The sequence below is a fragment of the Rhinolophus hipposideros genome (assembly GCF_964194185.1).
Source record: "Rhinolophus hipposideros genome assembly, chromosome: 16".
Classification (NCBI taxonomy): Eukaryota; Metazoa; Chordata; class Mammalia; order Chiroptera; family Rhinolophidae; genus Rhinolophus; species Rhinolophus hipposideros.
In genome coordinates this window covers 16,863,504-16,890,374 of record NC_138062.1, presented here as the reverse complement: position 1 = coordinate 16,890,374, position 26,871 = coordinate 16,863,504, and the positions used below count along the sequence as shown (strand labels likewise).

Here is a 26,871-nt window from a genome sequence, read left to right as displayed (position 1 = left end):
ACAACTCAACAACACAAAAACAAATAATCCAATTACAAAATGAGCAGAGGACCTAAAGAGACATTTCTCCAAAGAGTACATAAAAATGCCAATAGACATGAAAAAATGCTCAATGCCACTAATCGTCAGAGAAATGCAAATAAAAACCACAATGAGACATCACCTCACACCAGTTAGAATGGCTATCATCAACAAGACATATAGTAACAAGTGTTGGAGAGGCTGTGGAGAAAAAGGAACCCTCATACACTGTTGGTGGGAATGCAGACTGGTGCAGCCGCTATGGAAGGCAGTGTGGAGGTTTCTCAAAAAATTACGAATAGAATTACCATATGACCCAGCCATCCCTCTCCTGGGTATCTACCCAAAACATGTATTCATAAAGACAAATGTGCTCCAGTGTTCACTGCAGCTTTATTTATGGTGTCCAAAACATGGAAACAACCGAAGTATCTTTTGATAGATGATTGGATAAAGAGGATTTGGTATATACACAATGGAATACTATTCTGTCATAAGAAAAAATGAAACAGTACCATATGAAACAACATGGATGGATCTTGAGATTATAATGCTAAGCAAAATAAATCAGACAGAAAAAGTAGAGAACCATATGATTTCACTGATATGTGGTATATAAAACTGAAAACAACAAAAGAACATGATAAACAAATGAAGAATAACTCATTGACACAGACAATAATTTAGTGGTTGCCAGAGGGTAAGGGTGGAGGGGGCGGTAGATGAGGGTAAAGGGGATCTCATGTACAGTGATGGAAAGAGAACTAACTCTGGTGGTGAACACACAATGTGATATATAGGTGATGTATTACAGAATCGTACACCTGAAATCTATGTAACTTTGCTAACAGTTATCATCCAAATAAACTTTTTAAAAAATAGTGCTTTTTTTCCCTACTCTTCATCAATAGAAAAGCTAGGGGAAACCATAAAAGATAAATTTTTAAAATTCCATCTCAGATGAAATTAAAAAAAAAAAAAAAAGGACACAAAGACAAGCAACACACAACTGCCACAATCCCAATCCCTAAACTTTAAAGTGTGGCTGCCAAATACTGTTTGTCTGGACTGAGATCAGGGAGCAAACTGAGAGCCAACACATGACTCTCTAAAAGTCAAATGGGATACAGATTGCTCCAAAGCTATCTTGAAAGAAATTTTTAAGCATACATTGATGAGGACAATGAAATACAGGAGCATGAAGGGGGCACTGGGTAATAAAAGACTGTTTCAATAGAGAACTGGTTTGTACAGTGAAATGGAAAGAAAGCAAATTCACAGGAGATTAATTCCTACCTACAGCCTCTCGGTGAAGGTTGTCAGAAGTGAACTGGGTCCCAGAAAGAAATGTGTGCTAAGATAAGAATATTTCATTTTAATCATAAGTCATTAAAAGAAAGCGTGCAAATTTTAGACCATATATTGCAAAAAATTATATAAACACTTATTTTATGTCAAAAAATGTTGGCTTTTACACATCAGCAGTTTCTTTCACAAACACAGTGAAACAATGTGAAAATAAAATACCTGAACTTGGAAAACCACAAAATATAAATACTGTTGCAACCGTTAGTTTTCCATACACAATTCTACCTATCAGGGAAGGTTTTTAGTGCAACCCCTGCCCACGATTTATTGATGCACTACATGCCTGTACTTGCAATTTCTTTCTTTCTTTTCTAACAGTTCTTTTATGTCAGTAACTAAGTTACAGAGTAGAGGGCTGGTTTCACACCTAGTTCCTCCTTTTTCTTTATTTTTCAAGTCTTCCTCTAAGTACTACACACATAGAGTGGAGAAGTAAACAAAAGCCAGTCGGTAGTCAGTAGTTCCATACTAGCTAGAGGGTACAGTTTACCCATAGCAGTTGTGCTCAGCCTTCGTAGTTGGTGAATAATTTGATTTATCACCTTGAACAAAGGTCCCCTATTTTCTTTTAGGAAGTCAAAATATCAATGCAATTTCAAAGGATAAAATATGTACACAATTTTATTCAACATTTTTATATTATGCTACAAATGTACAATTTCAACAATAAATTAAAAATAAAGGAACATAATAAGGCTGAGGACAGTTCGTAGACACCATGTTACTCAATGCCATTTTTCTGCCTTCATTTCTAAGAGTTCATCTGATCCAAGATCCTGATCATCTTCTCGCTGGGAAAAATGTTTTGGCAGCATATTTGAAACGCAGAGTGTTTCGCGGTCAGTGATCAATGGGAAGATATTTGTTAATAACAGAAATGCTGAACAGGATCAGGTACAATCAGGAAGTGTTGATAAACATTTGCACAATATGTGTAAAACTCCGCAAAAATTCTTTCACATTTTTTTCTTCCAGTTCCTCACATTCTTTGCATCCAGATTCAGTTATAGTCTGCCAAAGGAAAAGAAAGAATTCTGTTGGAATTCTGTTGGAAAGAATTCTGTTGGAAACTCTGCAATATATTTCTTTCCTGGGAATAGCCCGTCATGTGAACCATATGGTGAGGCCTTGAGACATGAAAACTTGGGCAAATTACTATCATATTATGAAGAACTGAGAGACTTCAAGAACCGGCCTTATTTTTCCTATAATGGATTAAGGACATTGAAAAACACACGCCATGTCTATCAGATGATGGACTTCTTAGAGCCCCTCAATGATTTCTGATTATCCACCCTAGCATGAAGTTTATGCCTTCCTACATGGCACACAGGCCCTCCTTGAGCTGTTCCTTACCTTTTTCTTGCACTTTTGAAATGATCTGCCCCAGGGACACTGAGCTCATGCCTGTATCCCCATGCAAGTCCTTCCATGCCTCAGTGTCTTTCCTTTTCTGTCTGTCCCACACAGCCTATTCCAGGTACCATTATGACTACACCTAAGATTACTCAAGTGCTGTCTCCACTAGGAAGTCTCTCCTGAACCTCTAATCTCCTAGAGTTGGGCTAACTGTCTCATTGCTACATTCTCAGAATCCCTTGTTTAGATTCTCCCTCATAGCACACCACATATTACATTGATGTTGTGGAGTTTTATGTCTATTTATACCCCTATTCTCTAAGCAATTCCAGGAGAGTGACGCTGTGTATTTCCCTAGTATTTAGCTCGGGGCCTGGCAAGAGTATTCACCTCATCATTATTGGTTGAATTGAACCATTTAGGTGAATGCCACAATTGGCATTCACAATTCACAATTCACAATTCAGGTGAATACCTGAAACACAGTTTCATGGGTAACTAGAATATCCCAAATGTGGTACTCATAAATACAATTTTGAGAGGTCATCTTCACCATGAAAGCTATGCCAGCAAAGATCACAATTGGATTTTACATCCATTAAGCATTTGAAATTCAGATTCACCAATATTTATCAAGCACTGACTCTAGGCCAGGCACTGTCATATCCCATACAATGCTGCTCTACTTGATCGTGAAAAATAATCACGTCAGATGGGAAGGCCGGTATGGAATCACTCATCTCAGCTGACATCACCAACGACATGCTGCAAGTCCAGGTGTCTGATTGCGATCCTGCCCACTTCCTCCATGACACGTGCCACACTGCGGCATGAGGGGCATGAGCAAGAACATGCACGTGGAAGAGTGGCCCACTGTTACTGTGATGAATTTATTTGTGGCCTGGCTCAGTCTTTCTATCAACCAGATGGAGATAACGTATCACAGGAGTATTTTAAGCATTAATATATTGATTTCATAAATATATTGAATATCTAATATGGGCCAGGCATCGTTCTGGGAGTTAGGATACAGCTGAAAAACATAAAAATACTTGCCCCTTGGAAGCTGACATTCTAGTCAGGAAGAGCAGACAATATTCATTAAGTAAACTACATAGTAGATCAGAGAGAGGGACTTTCCGAGACAGGATAGGGAATGCTGACGTGGAGATGGGACTGCAACCGTAAAGAGGGTGACATCACGGAGAACGGGACAGTTAAGCACAGACTTAAAGCAGCCTATAATTGTTCGGAAAAACCCAAGGTGTCCGGCCCCCCTTGCTCAGGGTCTTTGCACTTTGGCCTCTGCCTGAACATTTTCCTCCAGGTATCCTTACGTCTCATTCCCGCCTATCTTTGCCAAATGTCAGCATAGGAGGCAAACCTCTAAAATAGAATCGCAGCCCCCTTACCTGCCTTCTTTTTGGCCACTGGACTTAATAAATTATTGCCTTATTATTCACTTGCTTATTGATTGGTACATTTATGCTTCCTCTCTCCTTAAGAGCCGGGACCATGTGCGGTTTTTGTTTTTTCTCCCTTTTGTTTTTATGAGGGCCTACAATGGGGCCACACAAGTATTTGTCAAATTAATGAATTATTATTATGCCTTTGTTGTTTATAAAGCTTCTTTTTATCCACTTGGCCACTAGTTTTGTCATGAAAGCCATAATCCTTTGTACTTCATGGCCTTTGCATAGCTGATCCCCCAGCTTTCCCAGCTATCATGGGAGTCCCTGATATTTGTCCTCTTGGAACCCTCTACTGTTCATGTTGCTTAAAATAGTCCAAATTATGTTCAAACTATTGTATTTTTATTATTATCCTGTTGCAGCATTTATCCTTTCAGTAGATAAGAAGACTCTGGAGTAAAACTGCTGGGTTCTGAATCCTGGCTCCCCATTCTGCTAGCTGAGGGAATTGGAGGAAGTGATTCAGCTCTCAGTGCTCCACTTACTTCAACGGTAAAACAGAAACAAGGATAAATATCTCTCGGATTTATTGTGAGGATTCAATGAATTACCATTTAAGCCTTGAAGAATGGTACCTGGCCCGAAGTAATAACCCAATAAACGTGAATCACTATTACTCATGCTAAACACTTAATTATATAATTAGATTAATGTCTGTCCACTGCACCTGGTGATAAACATCTTGAGGTCAGTGGCCTGACTGGTTCACCACTGTCATTCTAGCATGAAAACACACTGGCTGACATCATGCTGTAAACGTTTGTTGAATGAATAAATAATGAACAGTTTAGGACTGTGGGCACACCAGTGAGGCTGCCACTTCTACCACACCCCTGGAATTCACTCCCTCTCCCTTTGGAGAGTCTGCTTGTCCACGATATCCAGCTCATGACTTCTCCAATCAAACCAAAAACATCCGTTGTAACTCTGCACAACTGTTGGATAACTCACCCCATTAGAAGACAAGCTGCTGTTGGCTAGGATGATAAGGTTTTCTACTGTATCTCTAATATGCATGTTATTCGACTCCTGGTAAATGACACACAATTCCAAGAGAAAGCACTTCATCGCTGTTACTTTGCAACTGGGCTGAAAACAGAGTTACAAAGAACCATTTTGAAAATAAATGAGTTATTTTCCCATTATTCATTTTCACAGTTGCAATTCTGGTGTTTTAAAAAGTCAATCCAAATAGTTTACAAAGAAACACAATACCCCTAAGACATATTACATAGGAAGCAGCTTATTTTTTTCCTTTTTGTTTTGAAATCAAAACCAAAACAAACTGACAACAAAACAATCAAGCAGGATGGTAATATTTTACAGAAGTGAAACTAGAACACGTGGAAATCATAGGCCACTCTTACTAAGCACATTTCCTCTGTGTGAAAGGGTGATGATACTTGCCTGAGAGTCTCAAAACCTTAATCAAGGTAGTATACATGGAAGAATTTTTAGAATCAGATTGTATTGTTAACATTTTAAACAATGGTGGCTGCTAATCATGCTATTCCTGCAAGTTTCTAAGTTCCAGAGGCAGATGTGATTCTAAGAAATATATTAGAAAAATCAACGTGGGGGTAGTACCTACTCACAGGCTGACCAAATCAGAAAGGTACCTTTGAGGTACCACAAAAATATGTTTCCCACAGGTTACTTGCACATAACCCTAAACTTAAAGGAAAGAAAACATGTAATGAGCGTCTGGGATGTGACCATGCCTTGTTTGACTTTGTGCTCTCCATACCTTGCACAGTACCTGGGACACCGCAGACACTGAACAAATACTGAGTAGATGAATAAAGGAGGAGATATACCTATGTGCCTGGCACGGGCAGTATAGTAGTTTTCCCCCTCCCCCATTTGTGGTTTTGCTTTCCATGGTTTCAGGTACCTGTGGTCAACGACAGTCCAAAAAATATTAAGCAGAAAATTCTAGAAATAAACAATTCATAGGTCATGGCTCTATGATCCTCCCGACCTATCATCAGAAGGTCAAAGGTAGCCTAGCACTATGGTACAATGCCTACGTCATTCATCTCACTTCATCTCGTCATCTAGTATCATTATATCATAAGGGTGAGTACCAAACAATAAGATATTTTGAGAGAGAGAGACAGAGAGAGAGACAGAGGAAGAGAAAGCATATTTATGGAACTCTTTGCAGTATATTGCTATAACTCCTATTTTATTATTATTTGTTATTGTTAATCTCCTACTGCGTCTAATTTATAAAATAAACTTTATCACAGGTATGTATGTATAGGAACTAACATAGTATATATAGGGTTTGGTACCATCCGTGGTTTCAGGCATCCTCTGGGGGTCTTGGAACACAACCCTTGTGGATAAGGGGATATTACTGTACTCCTTATTAGGCACAGCAGCTGCTCAGGATGGAAAAGTTAAATACTATCCCCAACTGATAATAAAGTAAATAATAAATAAAACAAAATCATAAAATAAATAATACAATTGAGGTTCAGAAATATTGAGTGACTTCCAAGGTAACACAGCTAGGAAGTGACTGAGTTGGGGTTTAAATCTAAATTTCAATCTCAGCTTCTTTCCATGAGTTGCAAGGTTATCTTCTTGCAAACAAACAAAAACAAAAACAAAAAACCAAGCAACCTCAGGATGCTGAATGTTGGTGGTTAATGGACTGCTTTGTACTTTGAGAAAATGCAAAGGAAAATGGAAAACCTGCTGAAGCCAAAGGAGGGAGACAATTTCTATGTTAGCACCACTATCCGATGGGTTGATGAATATCTACTTTTCCTAGTTTCTGGCTGTGGCTTCTTTCCAGGGCTTAGGAAGTCTTGGTGGGGACAAAACCTTCTATCTCAGAGAAGTTCTAACTGAGGAATAACAGAGAGAGGACTCACAGTTCTGAATGTACACAATATAGAGTTTGTTTTCCAGGAGGTGAAGAAGTGGGGATTTGCTTCTTGATTTTTAGAAAACCAATCCAGAGGGAATGGACCAGCAACATGATTGAAATCATACATGCCTTTAGATAATGTCAGTGTATTAATGAAACAAGTTCAAGATCATTTTTGAATTCTGATAGGTTTTATGGGTTGTGTTTCTTTTCTTACATAGAGTAACCAACCAGCCAGAATCCTTTTCAACAATTGTAGAGATTCATGCAAAATGTAGAACATAAATGCATTTAAGCAATTTGTAGAAAATACGATTAAATATGGTAATACACTACAGCACTGGAAATAAGTGATATGTTGGATACTTTTAAATTGAATCAGTTAACCTGATTCTTGCATTTAATTACATCATGATCTAACTGAATCACAAAAACGTATAATATATTTTGTTTGACATTGATGGAAAAGGCTTTTATATACATGTATTTTAGGAAAATAGCATCTATGTAGCTCATTGTCTCCAAGTCCCACAAGCTCAACAATTACTTATAAAACTCATTGATCATATATTGTAAGAACATACCAAAATTTATATTTAAAAAGTATACACATTTCAGTAAAGTTATGAAAATGTACTTTTTAGATTTTTGAAAACTGGAAAATATAGTAATTTTGAAAAAAATAAACTATACTCACACGAACATCACTTTCAGTATATAAAGTGGCATCAATATGTACAGACTGAAAGAAAACAAAATTAGATATAAAAGATTAAGCACTGCTTTAGATATAATGAGAACAACCAGGCAACATTAAATTAAGCTTCTTAAATTAAACTCTTTATTTTGAGAGAATTTTAGATTCATGTGCAATTGTAAGAGAAAAAACAGTGAGATCCTGTGTACCCTTCACCATTTCCCCCCAATGGTAAGATCCTGCAAAACCTTAGTACAATGTTACAACCAGGAAATTGCACTGATGCAATCCACCCACTTTGTTCAGATTTCACCCGTCTTATGTGCACTACAGTGTGTGTGTGTGTGTGTGTGAGTGTGCGTGTGTGTGTTTCTATGCAATTTTATCAGATGTGTGAATTCATGTAACCACTACCAAGTTGAGATAAACAATTCCATCACCGTAAGGACCCTCCTACTTCCATAGCCCAAATCACAGTTCTCCCCACACATCTCACCCCCACCCTATGCTTATAATTCCTGGCAACCACTTCTCTGCTCTCCACTGCTTTGATATCATTTCAAGAATGTTATACAAATGGAATCATACAGTATGTGACCTTTTGAAAAAAATAACAAAACTTTAGTTTTTGAGTGGCCATAGGTTTATAGAAAGGTTTACAGAACATAAACAGAAATACAGAGAGTTCTCATATATCCTCTTGCCCACCCCTCTTTCATGCCCTCTTGTACTACTATCTTACATTAGTGTGTTACATCTATTACAATTGATGAGTCAATAGTGAATCATTTTTTAACTAAAGTCCATAGAATACATTAGGGTTCACTCTTGGTGTTGTACATCTGGTTTTAACAAATGTATAATGACATGTACACACCATTACAGTATCATACAAAAGAGTTTCACTGCCTTAAAAATCCTCTGTGCTCTGCCTATTCCTCCTTCTCTCTCCCCTAACCTCTTGCAACCCCTGATGTTTTTACTGTTTCCATAGTTTTACCTTTTCCAGAATATCATATGTTTGAAATCATATAGTAGGTAGCCTTTTTAGATTTGCTTCTTTTAGCGATATGTTTTTAAATTTCCTCCATGTCTTTTCATAGCTCATTTATTTTTATCGCTGAAAAATATTCCACTCTATGGATGCGCCACCATTTGTTTATCCAGATGGGCTTTTGTCACACACCATAATACTCTGGAGATCCATGCAACTTGTTGTACCAGTAATTTGTTCCTTACTATTGCTCACTATTAATCCATGAGATGATCTACCATACTTTAACTCTTCACCTGTTTCAGGACATCTGTGTTGTTTCCAGTTTTTACTGTTAGAAATAAAGCTCTATGAACATCCACGTTCATGTTTTTGCGTGAATACAAGTTTTCATTTCTCTGATATAAATAGTCAAGTGTGCAATTGTTGGATCATATGGCAAATGAATGTTTTGTTTTATAAGAAACAGCCAAATTATTTCAGAGTTGCTACACGACTTTACATTCTCACCAACAGTATATGAATGATCCAATTTTTCCACAATCTTGCCAGAATTTGGCATTATCGCTATTTTTTTTGTTTTAGACATTCTTATGGGTGCAAAGTGAGAAGTCATTGTGGTCATTTGCATTCCCTAAATAAATACAGCCATGTATTGGTGTACCAAGTATCATGTATTGGTACTTTCTCCCAAAAAAAAGACCTGGGTTAATGTATTTCTTACTTTCTCATATGTGTACCTTTTCTTTTTTTCTTGCCTTATGCTTTTTAAATTTTATTTTTCATGCTTCACTGATTTATCTAAAGGTCCAATACTATATTGAATAAGAGTGGTGAGAGAAGACATCCTTGCCTTGTGTGTCCAATCTTAGGGGAAAAACAATCAGTCTTTCTCCATTAAGTAGAATGTTAGCTCTAGGTTTTTTGTATATGCTCTGTATTGAAGTCCTCCCTCTATTCTTTGTTTTCTGAGAGATTATATCATGAATAAGTGTTGTCTTTTTTAAATCTTTTCTGCGTCAACTGATGTGATCATATGATTTTCTACTTTAGATTGTTGATACGGTGGATTACATTGATTTTCAAATATTGAACAGGTCTTGAATATCTGGAATAAATCCCATTTGATCATTGGTAGATTTGACTAGCTAACATTTTATTAATATTTTTTGCGTCTAAGTTCATTAGAGAGATTTGTAGTTTTTTTTGGTACTGTCCTTGTCTGGTTTTAGCATCAGGATAATATGTGTCTCCTAAAATGAGTTAGAAAGTATTCCCTCTTCTTCTATTTTTAAAAGAGACTTTAAAATTGGTGTTAATTTTTCCTTCAGTGCTTACTAGAATGCTCTAGTAAAAGACAGTGGGCCTGAAGATTCTTTTTTTTTGGAGCTAATAAATGGCAAATTCAATGTCTTCAGTGGTTCTACAAGTTTTTAGATTATCTATTTCATCTTTGCTATGTTTTGGCAGTTTGTGGTTTTTGAGGAATTGGTCCATTTCTACTAAGTTCTCAAATGTACCAGAGTAAAGCTTTTTATAGTTTTTCTTCATTATTTGTTTAATGACTACAGGTTCTGTAGAGATAGTCCCCAACTTCAGTCCTGATATTGATGATTTGTGTCATCTTTCTTTTTATCTTTGTCTGTCAGAGGTTTATCAAATTTATTGATTTTTTTCCAAATAATGTATTAGCGGTATGTGTCATCGATTTCCCCTATTGTTTTCCTGATTTCAATTTCAGTCATTTCTGCTCTTATCTGTATTATTTCCTTCCTTCTGCTTGTGTTGGGTTTAATTTTGCTCTTCTCTTTCCAGTTTCTTGAGGTGGGAACTTAGATTGTTGATCTGAAGAGATCCTTCCTCTCTTCTAATGGCATCATTTAGGTTTATAAATTTCCCTCTTGGTAATGCTTTAGCTTAATCCCACATATCTTGATATGCTTCATTTTTATTCCATTCTACATATTTTTAAATATATTTTGAGACTGACTCTTTTACCCATGGAATATTTAGAAGTATATTATTTAATTTCTAAGTGTTTGGAGATTTTCCTGTTGTGTTTATGTAATTGACTTCTATTTGATTCCACTGTTGTCAGAGAACACACTGCAAGCTTTCAGTTCTGATAAATTGGTTAAAGTTTGCTTTATTGCCCACGATATGTTCAGTCTTGGTGAACGGTGCTTGAAAAACTGTTTATTCTTGGTTATTGGGTGAAGTATTCTATCTATGTAAATTAAATATTGTTGGTTGACTATTTTTCTATATCCTTGTTGTCCAGTTTTTTCTATATCCTTTCTGGTTTTCTGTCTCATAGCTCTAACTGTTATTGAGGAGGTGGTCAAGTCTTCAGCTATAACTGTGAGTTTGTCTGTTTTTTCCTTTCAGTTCTGTTAGTATTTGCCTCACGCATTTTGAGGCTCTATTATTTGGTGTGTACACCTTTAAGATCATTATGTTTCCCTGGTAGATGAATCTTTTAACATTATGCAATGTCCCTCTTAATTCTAGTCATTTTATTTGCTGTGAAGTCTACTTTATCTGATATTAATATAGCCAGTTCTGATTTTTTAAATTATTGTGGGCATGTCTATCAATTTCCTAGAGCTGCTGCAATAAAGTATCACAAAATAAGTGGCTTAAAACAACAACAATTTAGTCCCTTATAGTTCTGGAGGCCAAAATAAGTTCCCATCTCAAGAAACTGGAAAGAGAAGAGCAAAATGAATCCAATACAAGCAGAAGGAAGGAAATAATAAAGAGCAGAAATGACTGAAATTGAAATCAGGACAACAATAGGGAAAATCAGAAGGGCCATTCCCTCTCCGGAGGTTCTAGAGAACAACCCTTCCCTTGCTCTCCCAGGCCTCTTGTGGCTCCTGGCAATCCTTGGCCTTCCCTGACTTGTAGCTGTATCATTCCAATCTTCTTTGGCTTGTGGTTACCTCCATTTTCACGTGGCCACTTTACTGTTAGTCTCTATGTGTCCTGTCCGCTTCTTATAAGGACACTAGTCATTGAATGTAGGGCCCAAACCTCTCCAGCATGACCTCATCTTAACTAATTATATTTGCAAAGATCCTATTCCCAAATAAGGTCACATTTTGAGATTCTTGGTGGACATGAATTTTGAGGGGACTTCATTCAACCTTCGACAATATGGGATATATCTTCTCTCTTTTTAATTGCAACCTACCTATGTCACTGTATTTGAAGTGAATTCCTTGTAGACAAGCATAAAATTAATTTGTGTTTTGTTATCAATTTGGCCGAGGTCTCTTACTTGCATTCTCTTTCTCCTCTCCTTCTGGGATGCTAATGCTAGGAATGATGAATCTTTCATTGTCTCAAAGATCTTTGACATTTTCTTTTTCTTTTTTTCAGTCTGTTTTCTCTCTATCATTCTATCTTCAAGTTCACTATCTTTCTTCTGTCATATTCATTCTGCTAATGAGCCCTCCAATTGATTCTGTATTTCAGTTAGTTTATTTTTCATTTCTATAATTTCCATTTGGTTCCTTCTACATATTGTTATTTCTCTGCTAAGATTTTCTGCTTTTTTCAATTGTTTCCCATGGTATTTGTAATTGCCTGCTGGCGTATTTTTATGATGGCTGCATTAAAATCCTTGTCAAATAATTACAACATCTAACCCATGTCAGTTTCAGAGTCTGTCGATTATCTTTTCTCATTCAAGTTGTGATGTTCCTGCTTCTTGATATGATGAGTGACTTTCCATTGTATTCCAGTATTTTGGCAATTATGGTAAAAGACACTAGTTCTATTTAAATCTTCTATTTTAGCCTGCTGCCACCCTGGTTAGAGTTAATATGCGGGTTCTGACCTGTTTGTGTGTTGGGATTCCAATGACAATTCAGTGTTTAGAGTCTTTGTGGTGCTAACTTGGAAGGATGGCTCACCTCATGCCCCTGGGACTCCCAATGGTCCTTACTGTGTCACCCACCGCCAGGAAAAGGCACTTCCCTGGCCACAGTTGTCAGGGGGCTCCTCTTCCCTGCCCCCCTGCAGGTTCTACCAGGCCAGTCTTCATGTGGGAGAGGGGGCTCTTTAGCCCTCAGAACAGACAGCCTTTCCCCGGTCGGGCCATTCCACCCTGCAAGCACCACAAAGATGCCTGGTTTCTCTGGTAGGAGAAGGGAATCTCTGGTCTGTGATGACAGAGAGCTCTTCATGCTGGGCCACTTATAAATTGAGTTTTAAAGCTAATTAGGATCTGAAAATTGTAAGTAAACGATTTCACTCGAGGCTTTACAAGGCTCATAAATTTCTACAAAAATATCACTGTTTCAAGTGAGATTTCATTAAGACTGACAGCCAAACACAGGGAGAGGCATACTCCACAGCAATTATACCAGATACTTTATGAAAAATATAAATACTTACTTGAATAAGAATTTCAATTCTTTTCAAATCACTTGCTACATCCTGCCAGTTTGCCTCTGTTTTAGGAAGACCTGCACTGATACAGCTGGAAGCAAAACCAAACAGTAAAGCATTTTGAATAAACATAGTATTGTCTTGATGAATACTAAAGGCAACAGAGCCATCAAGAATTTTTTTACTTTGAAAAAAAATAAAAAAGAATTTTTTTTACTCTGCACAGTGAAAAGATGACTATTATCCTAGTCTTTGTGCATTCCACAGTCTCAGCAATGAATAGAAACACCAAACGTAGTACAAAACGTGGCCCTTTAAGTTCACTTGGGGACTAACAAGTCTAGATTAGAGAAAAGCCTCATTTGGAGGGATAACTTGTAAAACTCTGGTGCAACTTATTATAATGAAACAAAAACAGTACCTGATGTGGGGTAGTACTCAGTAAATGTTTTTGAATGAATTACTGGTTTTCTTTAAGTAGAGGTCCCATCAGACTTTTAAGTCCAATAAATGGGAAAAATTCTTAAAATAAGAAACAATCATTTTCATGTAATGATTTTGACAGTAAAGGTTCTTTACAGTAGATTAAATGTGTCCCTCCTATGCTGCTCACATTATTACTATGTTTGCAACAGTTTTATCCATAAACATTACAGACTAGCCCAATCTAGGCTGAATGATCATATACTTCCTCATTTTGGTAAAATAGAAATTTAGTATCTGGAGAAAAGACACATACACTGACCAAGTGACTGTGGAACCATTCTTAGAGCTACAGGAAGAATAATTGCTCCCTGGATTTTTATAGAAGCACGAGAACCAACACTAATATTTCTTGTGAGCAAGATTTACTTGCACAAATCTACCATTTCCCATACCAGAAAGGTATTACTAGAACTGAACTGAGTCAGATTACTTACCGTGTTTCCCCGAAAATAAGACCTAGCTGGACCATCAGCTCCAGTGTGTCTTCTGGAGCAAAAATTAATATAAGACTTAGCATTACATTATATTATATTATATTACCTGGACTTATATTATAGTAAAATAAGACTGGGTCTTATATTAATTTTTTCTCCAAAGGACGCATCAGAGCTGATGGCCCGGCTTGGTCTTACTTTTGGGGAAACACAGTAACTATAGGTTGGGTGCTTAGGCCAAGTGGGTACCACGTATTATCTGCATCTAAGAAAGAAGAAAAATGTTAACAGGCATGGAAAAATATGAATGTTTACTAGGAGGAAAACTAAAAGGTCTAAATAATGAAAGAAATGTTTACAACTAAACTAGGATAAGGCTAGGATAGAAGAAGTCAGTGCCAGGAAATAGATATACAAAGTAACATGGGCAAGCCTTAAATATCTATCTTCTTACTGCAATGAAAATCATGCAGGATATTAATAAGGAATGTACTTCCAAGTTGTGTTAGAGAACAAGATGTTCACTTTATTTGGAGGATATAATACTCATTTCTATACTAGTAGAAGAAAAAAATGCTCAGTTAGGTGATTACAAACCTCTTCTGAATCTCCATAATCTTCAAATACTGACTACCTAAGGTGTAAGCAAACTGAACATAAACCAACTTAATAGGGAAGATATTGGAGAAAATGATTATGGCCATTAGCATAACGATATTTATGCCTAAAGATAAAATTACCCGAAAATGAAGACATGAATGCCAGCCTCAGTGAAAAAATGACTGTTTAGAAGTAAACACAAATAGCACTGGATGGACGTACTTCTCAATTTTGTTTTCTGAAAAATATAATCATAGAGAAAATGGTTAATTTTTTAGTTAAAAAGCAATATTTAAATTAATATTTAGCTTATCATATCTTAGAAAAAATTTAGGCATTAATATTCCTTATTGAAATTAATAAAACTAGAATTTAACTTTTTTGCTCCCCCCTCCAGTTCTGTTTCTCATGGGCAAAATTCTTTAATATGTTTTTAATACATACTAATTTTAAGAAAACTTACATATCTACTAATATCACCGCTATTCTTTTTCTATTATCCTTGAACTCCCTCTCATCCTTCTTTCATTTTTAATAGTCCAACATATTTTGTACAGCACAGATTAATGACATAACTTTACTAGTTCTATATGAAGTTCATGTAACTATATAAAAATTGATTATATATTAATATCATTTAGAGAAAAATTGGACAACAATGGAACCAATAAAAATACTCTATGCCATCCGGAGGGTCACTATATAATAATTTCTCTTGATGATTTAGGAAAATCACTTAACTTAGAACTTCCTAGAGTTTTGATACCTTTGTGAGCCTCTTTCATGTTGTCAATGCTTTGGAATTTCAGATAGCCGTGTGACGACGCCCTTAACCACTAAGAAGCTATACGTCATTTAGTCTACACTGAAGGGCTGAGTAACACCAAGACCTTTTCTTCTAAGACACAATTCACCAAGGAGACAGACATTTAAAGAACAAAATAGGGTGAGATGAGTGCAATAATATATTTACAAGGACATAATGAGAGTATCAGGGCTGTTAATAGAATTTTTAAAACCTATTTCTTTACTTTCAAAATAAGAACAATCCGTGTGTGAATATCTGTGGATATCTGTGGGATATCTGTGATATCCCAATATTTTCAGACAAGAGTCATATTATGAAGTATCTGAGATGTAAGTGACCTTTTAAGAAAAGTCCACATACTAGCTTCATCTACTTTTTCTTACCGAAATTCTCATTACTCAATGCCAGGGTAAGTCCTTAAATATTGAAGAAGAGCTGGCTATGGCAATGGGTTTCCAGCAGCCACCATCCATCCAGAAAACTTCCTACAATACAATCCAGGATAAGAATGATCCGTGTAAACCACAAGTGGACTAGTGGGGTGGCGGGTAGAAAGGGAAAAGAATTAATATTTATGGAGCACCTTCTTCTTCAAGGGCACTTTACTGTTATTTAATATAAGCATCACATTGAATCCTCACAGCAACCCTATGGGGTAGGGTTAGCGGCATTTGGGGAAGCAGCCTGGGCCCACAGGATCAAGTATGTGACAGCCAGGATGTGAGATGAGGTCTGCTTGATGACAAAGCCCAACTCTTTCTACTATTATGCTCCTGAACCGGCAAATGCCAAAGCCATATGTGTGAAAAGGAGAAGCAACCAAATACCTGGATTCATATAAACTACAAACTGTTAATTGAATTTAAAACATAAGGAGCTACTGCTACATAAATGAATAGATGTCTTCAGTCTTTGAAATTGTTAAAGAGAAAACCTCGGGCCCCAGATGGTAAAGTCCATGACAAACCTAGAGTTGATGCCTGACTTAATTATTGTTTCTGCCTCTCTCAGATCTACCGTCTCAATCAACCAGTCTGGAATTTTCTGGAAAACAACAATGAGGGAATTCATCATGTGGGCTCTCTCCATTCCTCAGAGACAGAAGAGGCAATCTGCATGATAACAACTGCCTTCCCTCTCACCCCCCCAAAAGATGTCCTGTTCTAAATACAGAGGGTGACAAAAAATGGATACACATTTTAAGAAAGGAAAAAACTATTAAAATTGTAATACTTAATATATACCGATAACAAAAGATGAATACAAGTCACTTTTGTTATTATAAAACTTCACAGAGGAACTGTTATTGGAATCATAACTTAAAAAAAAAAGGGGGTAGATTTTAGATGTGAGTAAAAGGAGAGAAACAACACTTCAGGTGAAGGAAAGAGCCTGAGGAACAACATATACAAACAACTATGTGTTCAGATAAAAGTGAGTCATTTGATAATGGTCTGAAAGTAGTATTCAATAAGAGTTGCCACTGTATAAAGAAGGAATTGGTCAGATTTTTCTCCAAAGGGCTGGATAGTATGTCAGGCTTTGTAACTGTTACAATTTTGTAACTCTGCCATTATGGTGTGGAAACAGCCTATAGACAATGCATGAGTGAATGGGTATGGCTGTGTTCCAATATGACTTCATTTATCAAAACAGATTGGTGAATTTGACCCACAATCTACAGTTTGCAGACCTCTGGCTCCTGTGGATTTCTTAATCAGTCCTATTTGAGTACAGCTGAAAAACTGATAATCTTTAAATGTCTCAAATTGTCCTGTCATTAATGGTACTAGCATTTTTCAGTAATTGCTTTCAATTGATATCAATATTATGAAATTTTCAAACATGAAATTTCATGAAACACAATCTGTGTTCACTAGTAAATGTAAAAAAAAACAAACCCATTATGAACCATGTTACCATGGTTACTACTATGATTTTTATAAATTAACTCATACAAATATAAGATCTGAAGTTGGTATTTAATTCATACAGCCACACAACATGTTAACAGGTCCTATAAATCACATAGTTTACCAAAACAACAAAATAAATCATTACATAAGATGTTATAGGTATTTTAAATATACATATTTTAAATAATACAACATTTAAGTTCTTGGGAATACTTAAAACAAGACAAATTTTTAATTATATTGAAATGCTTCCAAAGAAAATTGTAACCATTTAAATACCTACACTGCCAAAGACAAAGGCAGTGATAAAATTTGGACACCTTAGTAACCATAATTACTCAAAAAGCATTAATTAAATAGATGGTATTAGAAAAAATGAATATAGAAACAGCTCAGGAAGTTTATCATCTAAGACAACAATGATGCATGTATGTTATTCGAGGGCATACAGTAGATGCTCTTACCACTTTCTGACCTTAGTTCTATGTGTTGACATGTTCATGTGCTTTTTGTGTGTGTGTGTATGTGCAAAAGTTCTTAAAAAATGTTTTATGTACGTGTTTTTGAAAAATGCTAGCTAGTACAATTCTCTATGGCAGGTATAAGGGGCAGTTTCTCCAGAACAGCACAGCTGTGACATTTAACCAACTGTCCAGGAATAGTCAATGAAATCTATTCCTCTAGCCCACTTTCCAAAAGTACTGCATTCAAAATACTTGGAAAAGGTGAAGAAATTCTTTCAGACCATTGCACAAAATGACAGAGTTGGACATTATGAGATAGGTCTAGAAATTCCAACATAGTATCGAAAAGTAACTCCAGAAAGAGCAAAGACAACAGAAAGGAGGAAATAATCACAACAATGATAAAATAAATTTCATAGAGTTGGAAAGAAGCACTAGTTGTCTCACTGAAGGGAAATAAATAGGATCAATGGAAAAGATGGTAATTTTAAAATATATTTCTTAATTCCTAAAGAAAAACTTGCCAATAGCATCCATGGAGTAAAAGCAAATAATTAAGGACAAGAATCAGAATGAATATGATCATGGTACTTAAAAGACAATAGATCAAATCATCAAAGTCCAAGGGAAAATGCATTTGAACATAGAAAGCTATTACACTATTTGAGAAAGAAGGCAAAGGACATTCTTTCAGACCAGACTTTAGAACATGTAAGATCCACAGAATGTCTGTGACATAATTATGTGACAATGCATTCCAGGAAAATAAAAATGTCGTCCAAGAAAAAAAGAAAATAAAAGGTGTGGGATTTCAGAAGGTATGGAGCATAAAACAAGTTAACATTTATTTTGAGGTCTAAGTAACTAATTGCTACTTTTTCAAGTACTTTTTTTTTTCACCTTGCTCATGCATTGATTTTGCAAAAATGTGAGATTCTTATGGTTAGAAACCTTGTTGTATTGTTTATTACTGTACCTCTAACATATAGACGCATACGTGATGTATAATAAGCACATTATTACCTGTGCCGATTCTTCATTTGTTTACAACTACATTGTCCCCATTCACAACTATCAGCCTCTTAGCTGCACTTGCCTGCCTAACCAGCAGGTGTCCCAGTCAGTCACTTTAATATTATCCTACATAGCACCCCATATTTCACCTTTCTGCTACTTTTATTTTGCCAATTTCAAATTCCAAGCTACAAAGTATTGCTGGGGGAAAAATATGCCAATATAATTTCTTGAGATGCAATCTCTAAAGGACCTTCTCTACATCCTATATCCTCGCTCTTTCTGACATTTTCTGTTACATTTTTAAAATAAACTTTATTGAGGTATAATTTGAAGATAATAAAATACACCCATTTTAGGTATATGATATGTAGCGTTTTGACAATTGGATATATTCGCAATATCACAACCACAACTATGATATAAAATATATCTATAATCAAATTTCTCTCATATCCTTTTGCAGTCACTCCATTTCCAACTCCCAACATAAGGCAACTACTGACCTAATATGTACTTTTCCAAATAGCAATCTGGAAGAAAAATCACGAATAATCTCCAAATGGGAAATGATATGAGAAAAGGAGGATGGAAACTCATGTTAAGATGATTATTTTATTTGGGGAATGTGTAACACATTCATGATGATTAATTGCAAAAAATCAAGAGAAAAGTTTACTACAGAAAAAATACCAAAAACTAGATATATCATTATAATTTCCAAACCAAAAAAAAGAAAGAAAAATGAGGCAAGAAAACTTCAGCAATCTAATGGAAATGATGGTAGGCAGAAAGGAAAATTAAACAAAGAAAGCACAGTAAAAAACAGACATAAAGAGTAATGCGGCAAGAGTCAGTCTAAATATACAAGTACATCCACCCACACATGCAAAGATGTGATAAAAACTATATTTGCTTACTAAAAGACAGACACTTAGGCTGTGTTTAAAAAATAGAGGAGAAAGACAGATACATTTTAAAATATGCTATTTATGAGAAATGGAACAAAAATAAAAGAATACAAAAAGCTTCAACATAAGAACAGAAAAAGATATGTTAAGCAAATATAGGTATAATAACAACAACAATAATAATAACAATACCAGAATAATTAGAATTCAAGTGATAAGTACTAAGCCATACAAAGGATAATACTCATGGACCCTCTCTAAATTCTAACATAATCCTCATAAAAGTTACAACCTACAAAAAGATCATGAACCTTCATGTACCTAACAATATAGCTTCAAATTACATAGAGGAAAAGTAAGGAGTAATTAAAATTTTTTAAATATTTTTCACAAATTTATATATAAAAAAAGAGTAGTGCCTGGCACTAGGGTTACAAAGGTGAATGAGCATAGTTCCTGTCCTTTAGGAAATTATAGAAACACAGGCACACTTTCACCACAAATGCTAAGACAGTCTGGGTACCCAGATTTTGAGGCTGAGAGAAAACATCCCAGAGGAGATGCTAAACAAGATTACCTTGGAGGACGATTAAAGTTAGCCAATATAAGACAGGAGAAAAGGGCTTTCCAGGTAGAGGGAAAATAACAGGCAAAGACACAAGGGCACGAAACACTAGGAGGCATGCAGGTCAACTCCAAGCACTTCAATTTTACCAGCACGTCAAGTTGGAGAAAGGGAGTGGTCGAGGTCAGGTAAGTGATACATGCGTTAAGTCATGGAGAACCTTGCTTGACAGAATTTCCTGTTCACCGTGTTTATAAGTGCAATGACACAATCAGAATTGCATTTGAAATAGATCACTTTGACCACTGCGCAGAGGACATATTTAAAGGACGCAAGACTAAAGGTAGGAAACAAGTCAATTATGGTGACAGTGGTCCACACAAGGGGCTACAATGAGGAAGTAGTAATAGGAACTGAAAAGCAGTAACAGTATTGCTTATTGGAGTATGTAGGACTTCCCAGCAAAACTGGCAAGTCTTGTTGGCTGTCTGAGTGTGCAGGGTGAGGGAGGGAGTGGAGTCTAGGATGATTAACAGGTTTTATGGTTTGGAATGTCAGGGCAGTGGGGCCACTAGTTGAGATTGGACACAAGACAGGGCTGGTTTGAGGGGAAGGTGTCTCATCCAGTGTTGGACATGTTAAGTTTGGGAGGCTGGTTGGATAGCAAAGAAATGTTCCGGAAGACAGACCAAAATGCAAATTAGAAGCTCAAGAAATGGCAGGGCTGGAGATATAACATATTGGCTTACAACTGTGAATTCAGAGATGATCAGGCTAGGAGAGCATGTAAAGAGAAAACTGCAGCAAAAAAAGGAAAGAACAACAATTTTTGACCTTTCTTTAGATAATGGCTTCAGTGAAAGGCATCTAATTGCTTCAGGTTATCGGTCACAATGAAAGTGATCATACAGCAAACATTACAGCACTCTCGTGTAGCACATTTCTATGAATCTAAGAAGCACATTTTTCCAATTTGAACGTTTCTGAAATTGGGTCACATCTTATAAATGATCTCTATCCTCATCCCCAGAAAAACTGCAGATGTTATTAAAATGATTGTGCTTCTTTAAAAATTAATGATATTTCAGGTCATGTTCTCTGGGAAGGCGATTCTGAGTGATTTATGTGCAGGACGTATATTGCAGGACGTATATTGCAGGATAACTTCCTGTGGGGGAAGGGAAGAAAGCTGAATTGGGCAGAGGAAGAAGTAAGACCCCTCTGCAGTCACTCACTGGGCTTTGTGCAGCTCTGAAGCTGGGGTGGCCATCTGCAGTTGTACAAGTTGGGGAAATAAGGGCTTTTCTAACACTCCGCTCTTCTCAGAGAACACTGGATGCAGGCTACCCCTAGGGAGTGAGTATGACCTTGGCAAGCAGAATTTCTCCCAGAGAGGATGTCAGCTGAAGCACTAGCAAGTGGCACACCCAGGGATAACAAAGTCTATTCCTGAAGGAGAATATGGCCACAGCATGGCATCCACTATAGACGATATTTAAGAATGAAGGAAATACAGCATTTTTATCTCAATGTGATTTCATTTTAACATAATCATGACGTTTCAAACAGACACTTTCTCTGGCACAACCCATTTAAAAATCCACTTTACTAAAAGTTGAGGTCATCTGAAATCCTACCCTGTTTGGGATAAAGTAGAGAGGTGGAATTCTTCCTGAAAGTTAAAAAATTATGTATGATCAATAAAGACATTCACTGCAAAATTCCTAGGGGTTTGCTGAAAATTTATTTGGCAATGAAAGAGTCAAATAATAACAGCAAGCGCTAACTTACAGAGCCCTTAGCATGAGAGGGAGATTTACCGTGAACAGGGTGGTGCCCTAATGCCTCTGTCTTCCATTGTCTGCATTAAGGAAACATCCTTAGCCCTGAGGGGGCATGGAGGGCAGCACCCACTTGAAGGTCACGTTCTGCATCCTAGAAGTCATTCTGGGTCTGCAGCAGGAACTACTGGCTGCCAGCATTTCCTTCCACCTATTTGGACTTCAAAGACACTCTAACTGCAGTAGACGTCATGGAGAACCTGGACTTTATCTGGGACTCTAAGGATGTGAATAAATGCATGGGGGCCACTGTCCCAGACTCTCAGCCACTTCATATTTGCTCCCCCTATCTCTCACAACAAGACCTTCCCACAAGGGTGGAGATGGAGAGTCAAGAGGGAGCAGTGAGGACCTAGCCACACTGGACCCGCTGAGGAGGCATTGGCCTGAGATCATGCCAAGTGAAATCGAAACGCTGTACCTCTCCCAGGTTTCCCTCCAAACAAGGACTGCCTGAGCTCGAAGCCATGGGGGAAGGCAGAAATGGGTTCTTTCCAGTAATGCATTAGGAAGGTAAATCAATACTTCCTAAACCACCAATAACAAAAAACAAATCTCAATCGACTCTTCTAGAGAAAACAATACGTTTTCTTTCCATTCTCTCTGTATAAAGATTTAAAATCGGTATCCTATAAAAGAGGAAATATAAGTGTCTGCAGATGAAAATTTGCAGGAAATAAAGTATATAAAGATGAGTCCGGAAGTTTATTAATGATGATGATATTTTGTGATGTTTGTCGTATTTTTTTCAGTTTCTTTTATATCTGTAATGTGTGATTTCTTCTCTCAAGCCAAATAAATCCTTTAAAAAATCTTCTAAATGACTAATTTGTATTTGTATAATAATTTAGTACTCTTTTTTCTTAAAGAGGGCCAGACACCTTAAAAGTTGGAGGCCTCACAACCTGGATTCTCTCTTACTTATGATGTGTTAGACACTCTTCCAAGCACTTGATTAATTTAATCAGGTAAATTCAAGAGATGCTGCCATCACTCCATTTTACAGATGAGGAAGTTGAGGACAAACTTGGCCACAGGGACTCAGTGAAGACAAGGCAGTGTGACGATTTGAAGCTGCCGTCACATTCCTGAACCCAGGCTCTGTGAGCTCTGTGCTATATCGAAACAAGCAATTTACAGATTATATTGACGCACTTTGATATGCATTCTTTCGTTTTATCATTCGACATTTACCAAGCTCCCTTTCGGTTAAAGGAATGTGTTAGGTGTGGGATAATATGAGGTGGATTTGAGATAGTTCCTACAGCCACAAAGCATAAAAATTAACGGGGAGGCCCTACATGCTGCAATAGAAAGCTAAGTAAAATACAACGATATTAAAAAGGCTACAAATCAATAAAGGAGAAATAATGAATAAGACACTCTGATCTGCCAAGTGAACGAGTATGAGCAATGGCATATAAACATCTGATAAGCCTTCCTTTCATTCGTGGCACACTGGAGAATTCATGCTATAATAGTCTCAATTTTAACTCAAGATAATGAATATATTTGGAACAACAAAGTTTAAAAGTTTCATTTCAGGACTAATGACCAGATGTGTTCTGAATACTGATAACGTGACTGGCATTTTCATAGGCATTTGGTGATCTCAAGAAAAAGCAAATTTTATAACTGGAAAGAATAACCGAGATCTTATGATCTACTCTCTTTTCCATGAGGAACTTGAGGCCAAAAGATACATGACATATACTCCAAGAGCTTTTTCTTTCAGGGAATCTTTCCTTAAATGACCACAGTCAGATATCATTTTACCTTTTTCTGAACCCAGCTTAGAATGTTGTTGTTCTTCTATGGCTCTTGCTTTTTAGTTGAGTACTTGTTTTATACATATTAAGATCATAAGTTGTTTAACCTTCTTTTAAATGATCAACGACACCTTTAACATCTAAAATCGAGTCATCATCTTCTCAGAAAAATGCATATAAAAACATATCCAAAACTTTATATAAAATCATCTAAAGCTAAAACATTTATCTCTCTAGAAGTCTCCAGATCTCAGGTTAACGATCTTTCTTTTAGATTGTTGGCTCCAAAAATAATTTTTTTAATGCATGTTCATAACAAACATACATAAAATACATGTGTCCGTTTATCTTCTGTAGGGCTAGTATTGCCATAAACACGAGAGAAGCTTAATAAAGTTCCACTGATGTGAGTTGCCCAAGAACTAAGTCACAACCCACAGGAGACCCAGACCCAGACTCAGTACTCCTGGTCTGGTCATGTCTTACACTATCCCATCATCTCTCTTTAAAAAACAAACAAATTAGTAAACAAAAACCATAATCACTGCCATTATGAGCTCAGTTTTACAGAGGAGTTTAAATTAGTTTAAACAACAAACTCAGTATAGCTACGTGGATATAACTAGACATGAAATAGAAATTCACGTTTAGGAAAGGACAGCACCTTTAACATAGAAGGTACGCAACAAATATTTGTGGTGTGATTGTGAATACATGAATAAATGAATAATAAAGAAGGATGAAAAAATGCTGCTGCAAGTGGTGAAGGCTTTTGGATAGGATGGCAACTGAGGTTAAAACTCAAGAGTGAATAAAATTTGAATAGGAAGAGATTCCAGCTAATATAGACCCAGCATAAATAATACCATCTGAATATGAGGAAACCTAAGAGTCACGACAGGAAAGTACTGAACAGAGCGAAAGGAAATGCACTGGAATAGGCAGGTTGGAGTCAGACTGCATGTGACCTTCAGGGTCAAGCTGAGGAAACGCATTTGATTTTCTGGGCAACGGAACACAACTTGAGATTCTTAAACAATGCTGTTCCTTAACAGTTGTACTTGACAGACATTAGCAATTAAATGTATAACCAAAGAGAAATAAAACTTACAAATCATTTTTTAACATCAGTTAGTACAAACATTCAAATTGGTTGTTTACTTATTAAACAAACTGTGACTCTCATCTGATAAATAGTCCTTTAACTGAATAACTTAATTTATGATTCCTGGTCATCAACTCATCCTTTTTATAGGAAAGAAATGACTATTGATTCTTTAAGAGTAAAATTCACAGCTGATGGCATGATGAGTAGGATAAGTACAGGATTGGGTCATACTTAGTTGAGTTCCTACGTGAAATTTCCCATGTAGGAGCTCCCATTTGGATTGTGGTCCTCTTTGTAACTGTTGCTCCCTTATATGTATTTTTTAAAATTTGCTTTGTCAAATATTCCTATTGTTTCCATATTTGGACCTGCCGATTAAAGCTGGTCATTATTCAACTTCTTTACAAAATATACTTTTACACAGTATATTTTGGTTATAACCCCCTTTCAAATAAAATTGAAAGATGAGCAATACTTTTTTTCCCCCATAAAATTTGCACCACCCCCTCTCCAGCCCAAAGCTTTATCCTTCCCCTTCAGTATTTCTTCACCACTGTCACACAAATATCGTACCGATGACTGAAGGTGAGAGTAAACGTGGGTATGTGATATTAACGTACAGACAAGATAAAAGTGAGCCAGAAGTTATTAAATAACTTGTTCCAAATTCCCATAATGCAGGTAGTAGAACAACCAGAGGAGATACCAAGTCCATATTGTTTCCATTACACCAGATTGTCTCGCCCCTTCCCTAATGGTCCAGGGAACTTTCCAATGTTGGTGTTCCACTGAGTGAGTGTGTATGTGTGTGTGTGTGTGTTTGTGTGTATACATACGTGCACATACACACACAAAGGACGTTTGCCGCTGCAGAGAACAAAGAAAAAAATCTCTGCTTGTGTATAGCTTATATATTTTTTAATGTAAGTATAGATCATGTATGTGTTGTGCACATGTGGAGGTAAAATAGCACTGACTTTCTAATAGAAATTTCTAGCTAATACCTTATACCTTAAGTAACTTCGTTCAAAAGTTTGATGAAAAAATATCGGCAACTACATAAAATTTATTTTATTTGTGTAATTTAATTATCAATTAAAGTTAGACTCAGTAAAGAAAATTCAGCGTTAGTCATCATTAAGTAAAATTTTCCTAGTGTTCACATTTTCTTTCAACAAATATGGATCTTAATTTAAAAAGAGGGAGGTACAAATAAGGAGAACAAAGGTGGGTATTAACATATTAATCATTTATATGGGAAGATAATAGTTAAACTTGTCTTTGTTGTTAACTCTGAAAAAACATTCAGAAAATCCCGCGCAGTTCAGCAAAAACGATTTCTGAAGGAGGAAAGGTACACTAAAAGAACAAAGTCTTACATTAATAATCACTACAGTAGAGTATACCAATTCAAATGTTGTATTTACTGTTGACTGTTAATCAAAGAATTTAAACAATTGTCTAGAAAAATCACTTCTCAGCAAAAATTAATTCAACACGAGCTATAAGTTTGTGAAGTAATTTGAAATCCAGAATTGTATGGTGACAAAAGAAAGTAATGATTCTTGGCCTCAGAAACAGCAAAATAAGTCACTTAATGTCTGGGAGTTATATACAACCAATGGAGAGAATAAGCTTTCTGCACTAACAACCCCTTATATCAAGCCAATTAATGACTTAACTTGAGCATCTGAAGAGAGTCTGTGGATTATTATCTGAAAAGAAAGAAGGCCCTATAATAATAGGGCAACAGGGCCTGGCAGAG

At 36.4% G+C, this 26,871-nt stretch overlaps 1 protein-coding gene across 10 annotated transcripts in view; it reads right to left on the bottom strand.

The window, feature by feature from the left end:
• Positions 1 to 396: 396 nt before the first annotated feature.
• IL15 (interleukin 15) overlaps positions 397 to 26,871 on the bottom strand; it is a 146,153-nt gene continuing 119,678 nt past the window's right edge. For 4 of the 10 annotated variants that reach the window (XM_081077001.1, XM_081076993.1, XM_081076999.1 and 1 more), the window contains 6 exons: positions 15,902 to 16,003; positions 14,851 to 14,948; positions 13,197 to 13,281; positions 7,799 to 7,843; positions 5,172 to 5,309; positions 1,383 to 2,400 (listed from right to left, as the gene is read on the bottom strand). In XM_081077001.1, the coding sequence (XP_080933127.1) occupies positions 2,290 to 2,400; positions 5,172 to 5,309; positions 7,799 to 7,843; positions 13,197 to 13,281; positions 14,851 to 14,948; positions 15,902 to 15,913 (489 nt within the window). In that variant the 5' untranslated portion in view covers positions 15,914 to 16,003 and the 3' untranslated portion in view covers positions 1,383 to 2,289. Of the gene's footprint in view, positions 2,401 to 5,171; positions 5,310 to 7,798; positions 7,844 to 13,196; positions 13,282 to 14,850; positions 14,949 to 15,901; positions 16,004 to 26,871 lie in introns of all 10 variants that reach the window. The other 6 variants (XM_081076997.1, XM_081076994.1, XM_081076995.1 and 3 more) reach the window with 4 other exon arrangements.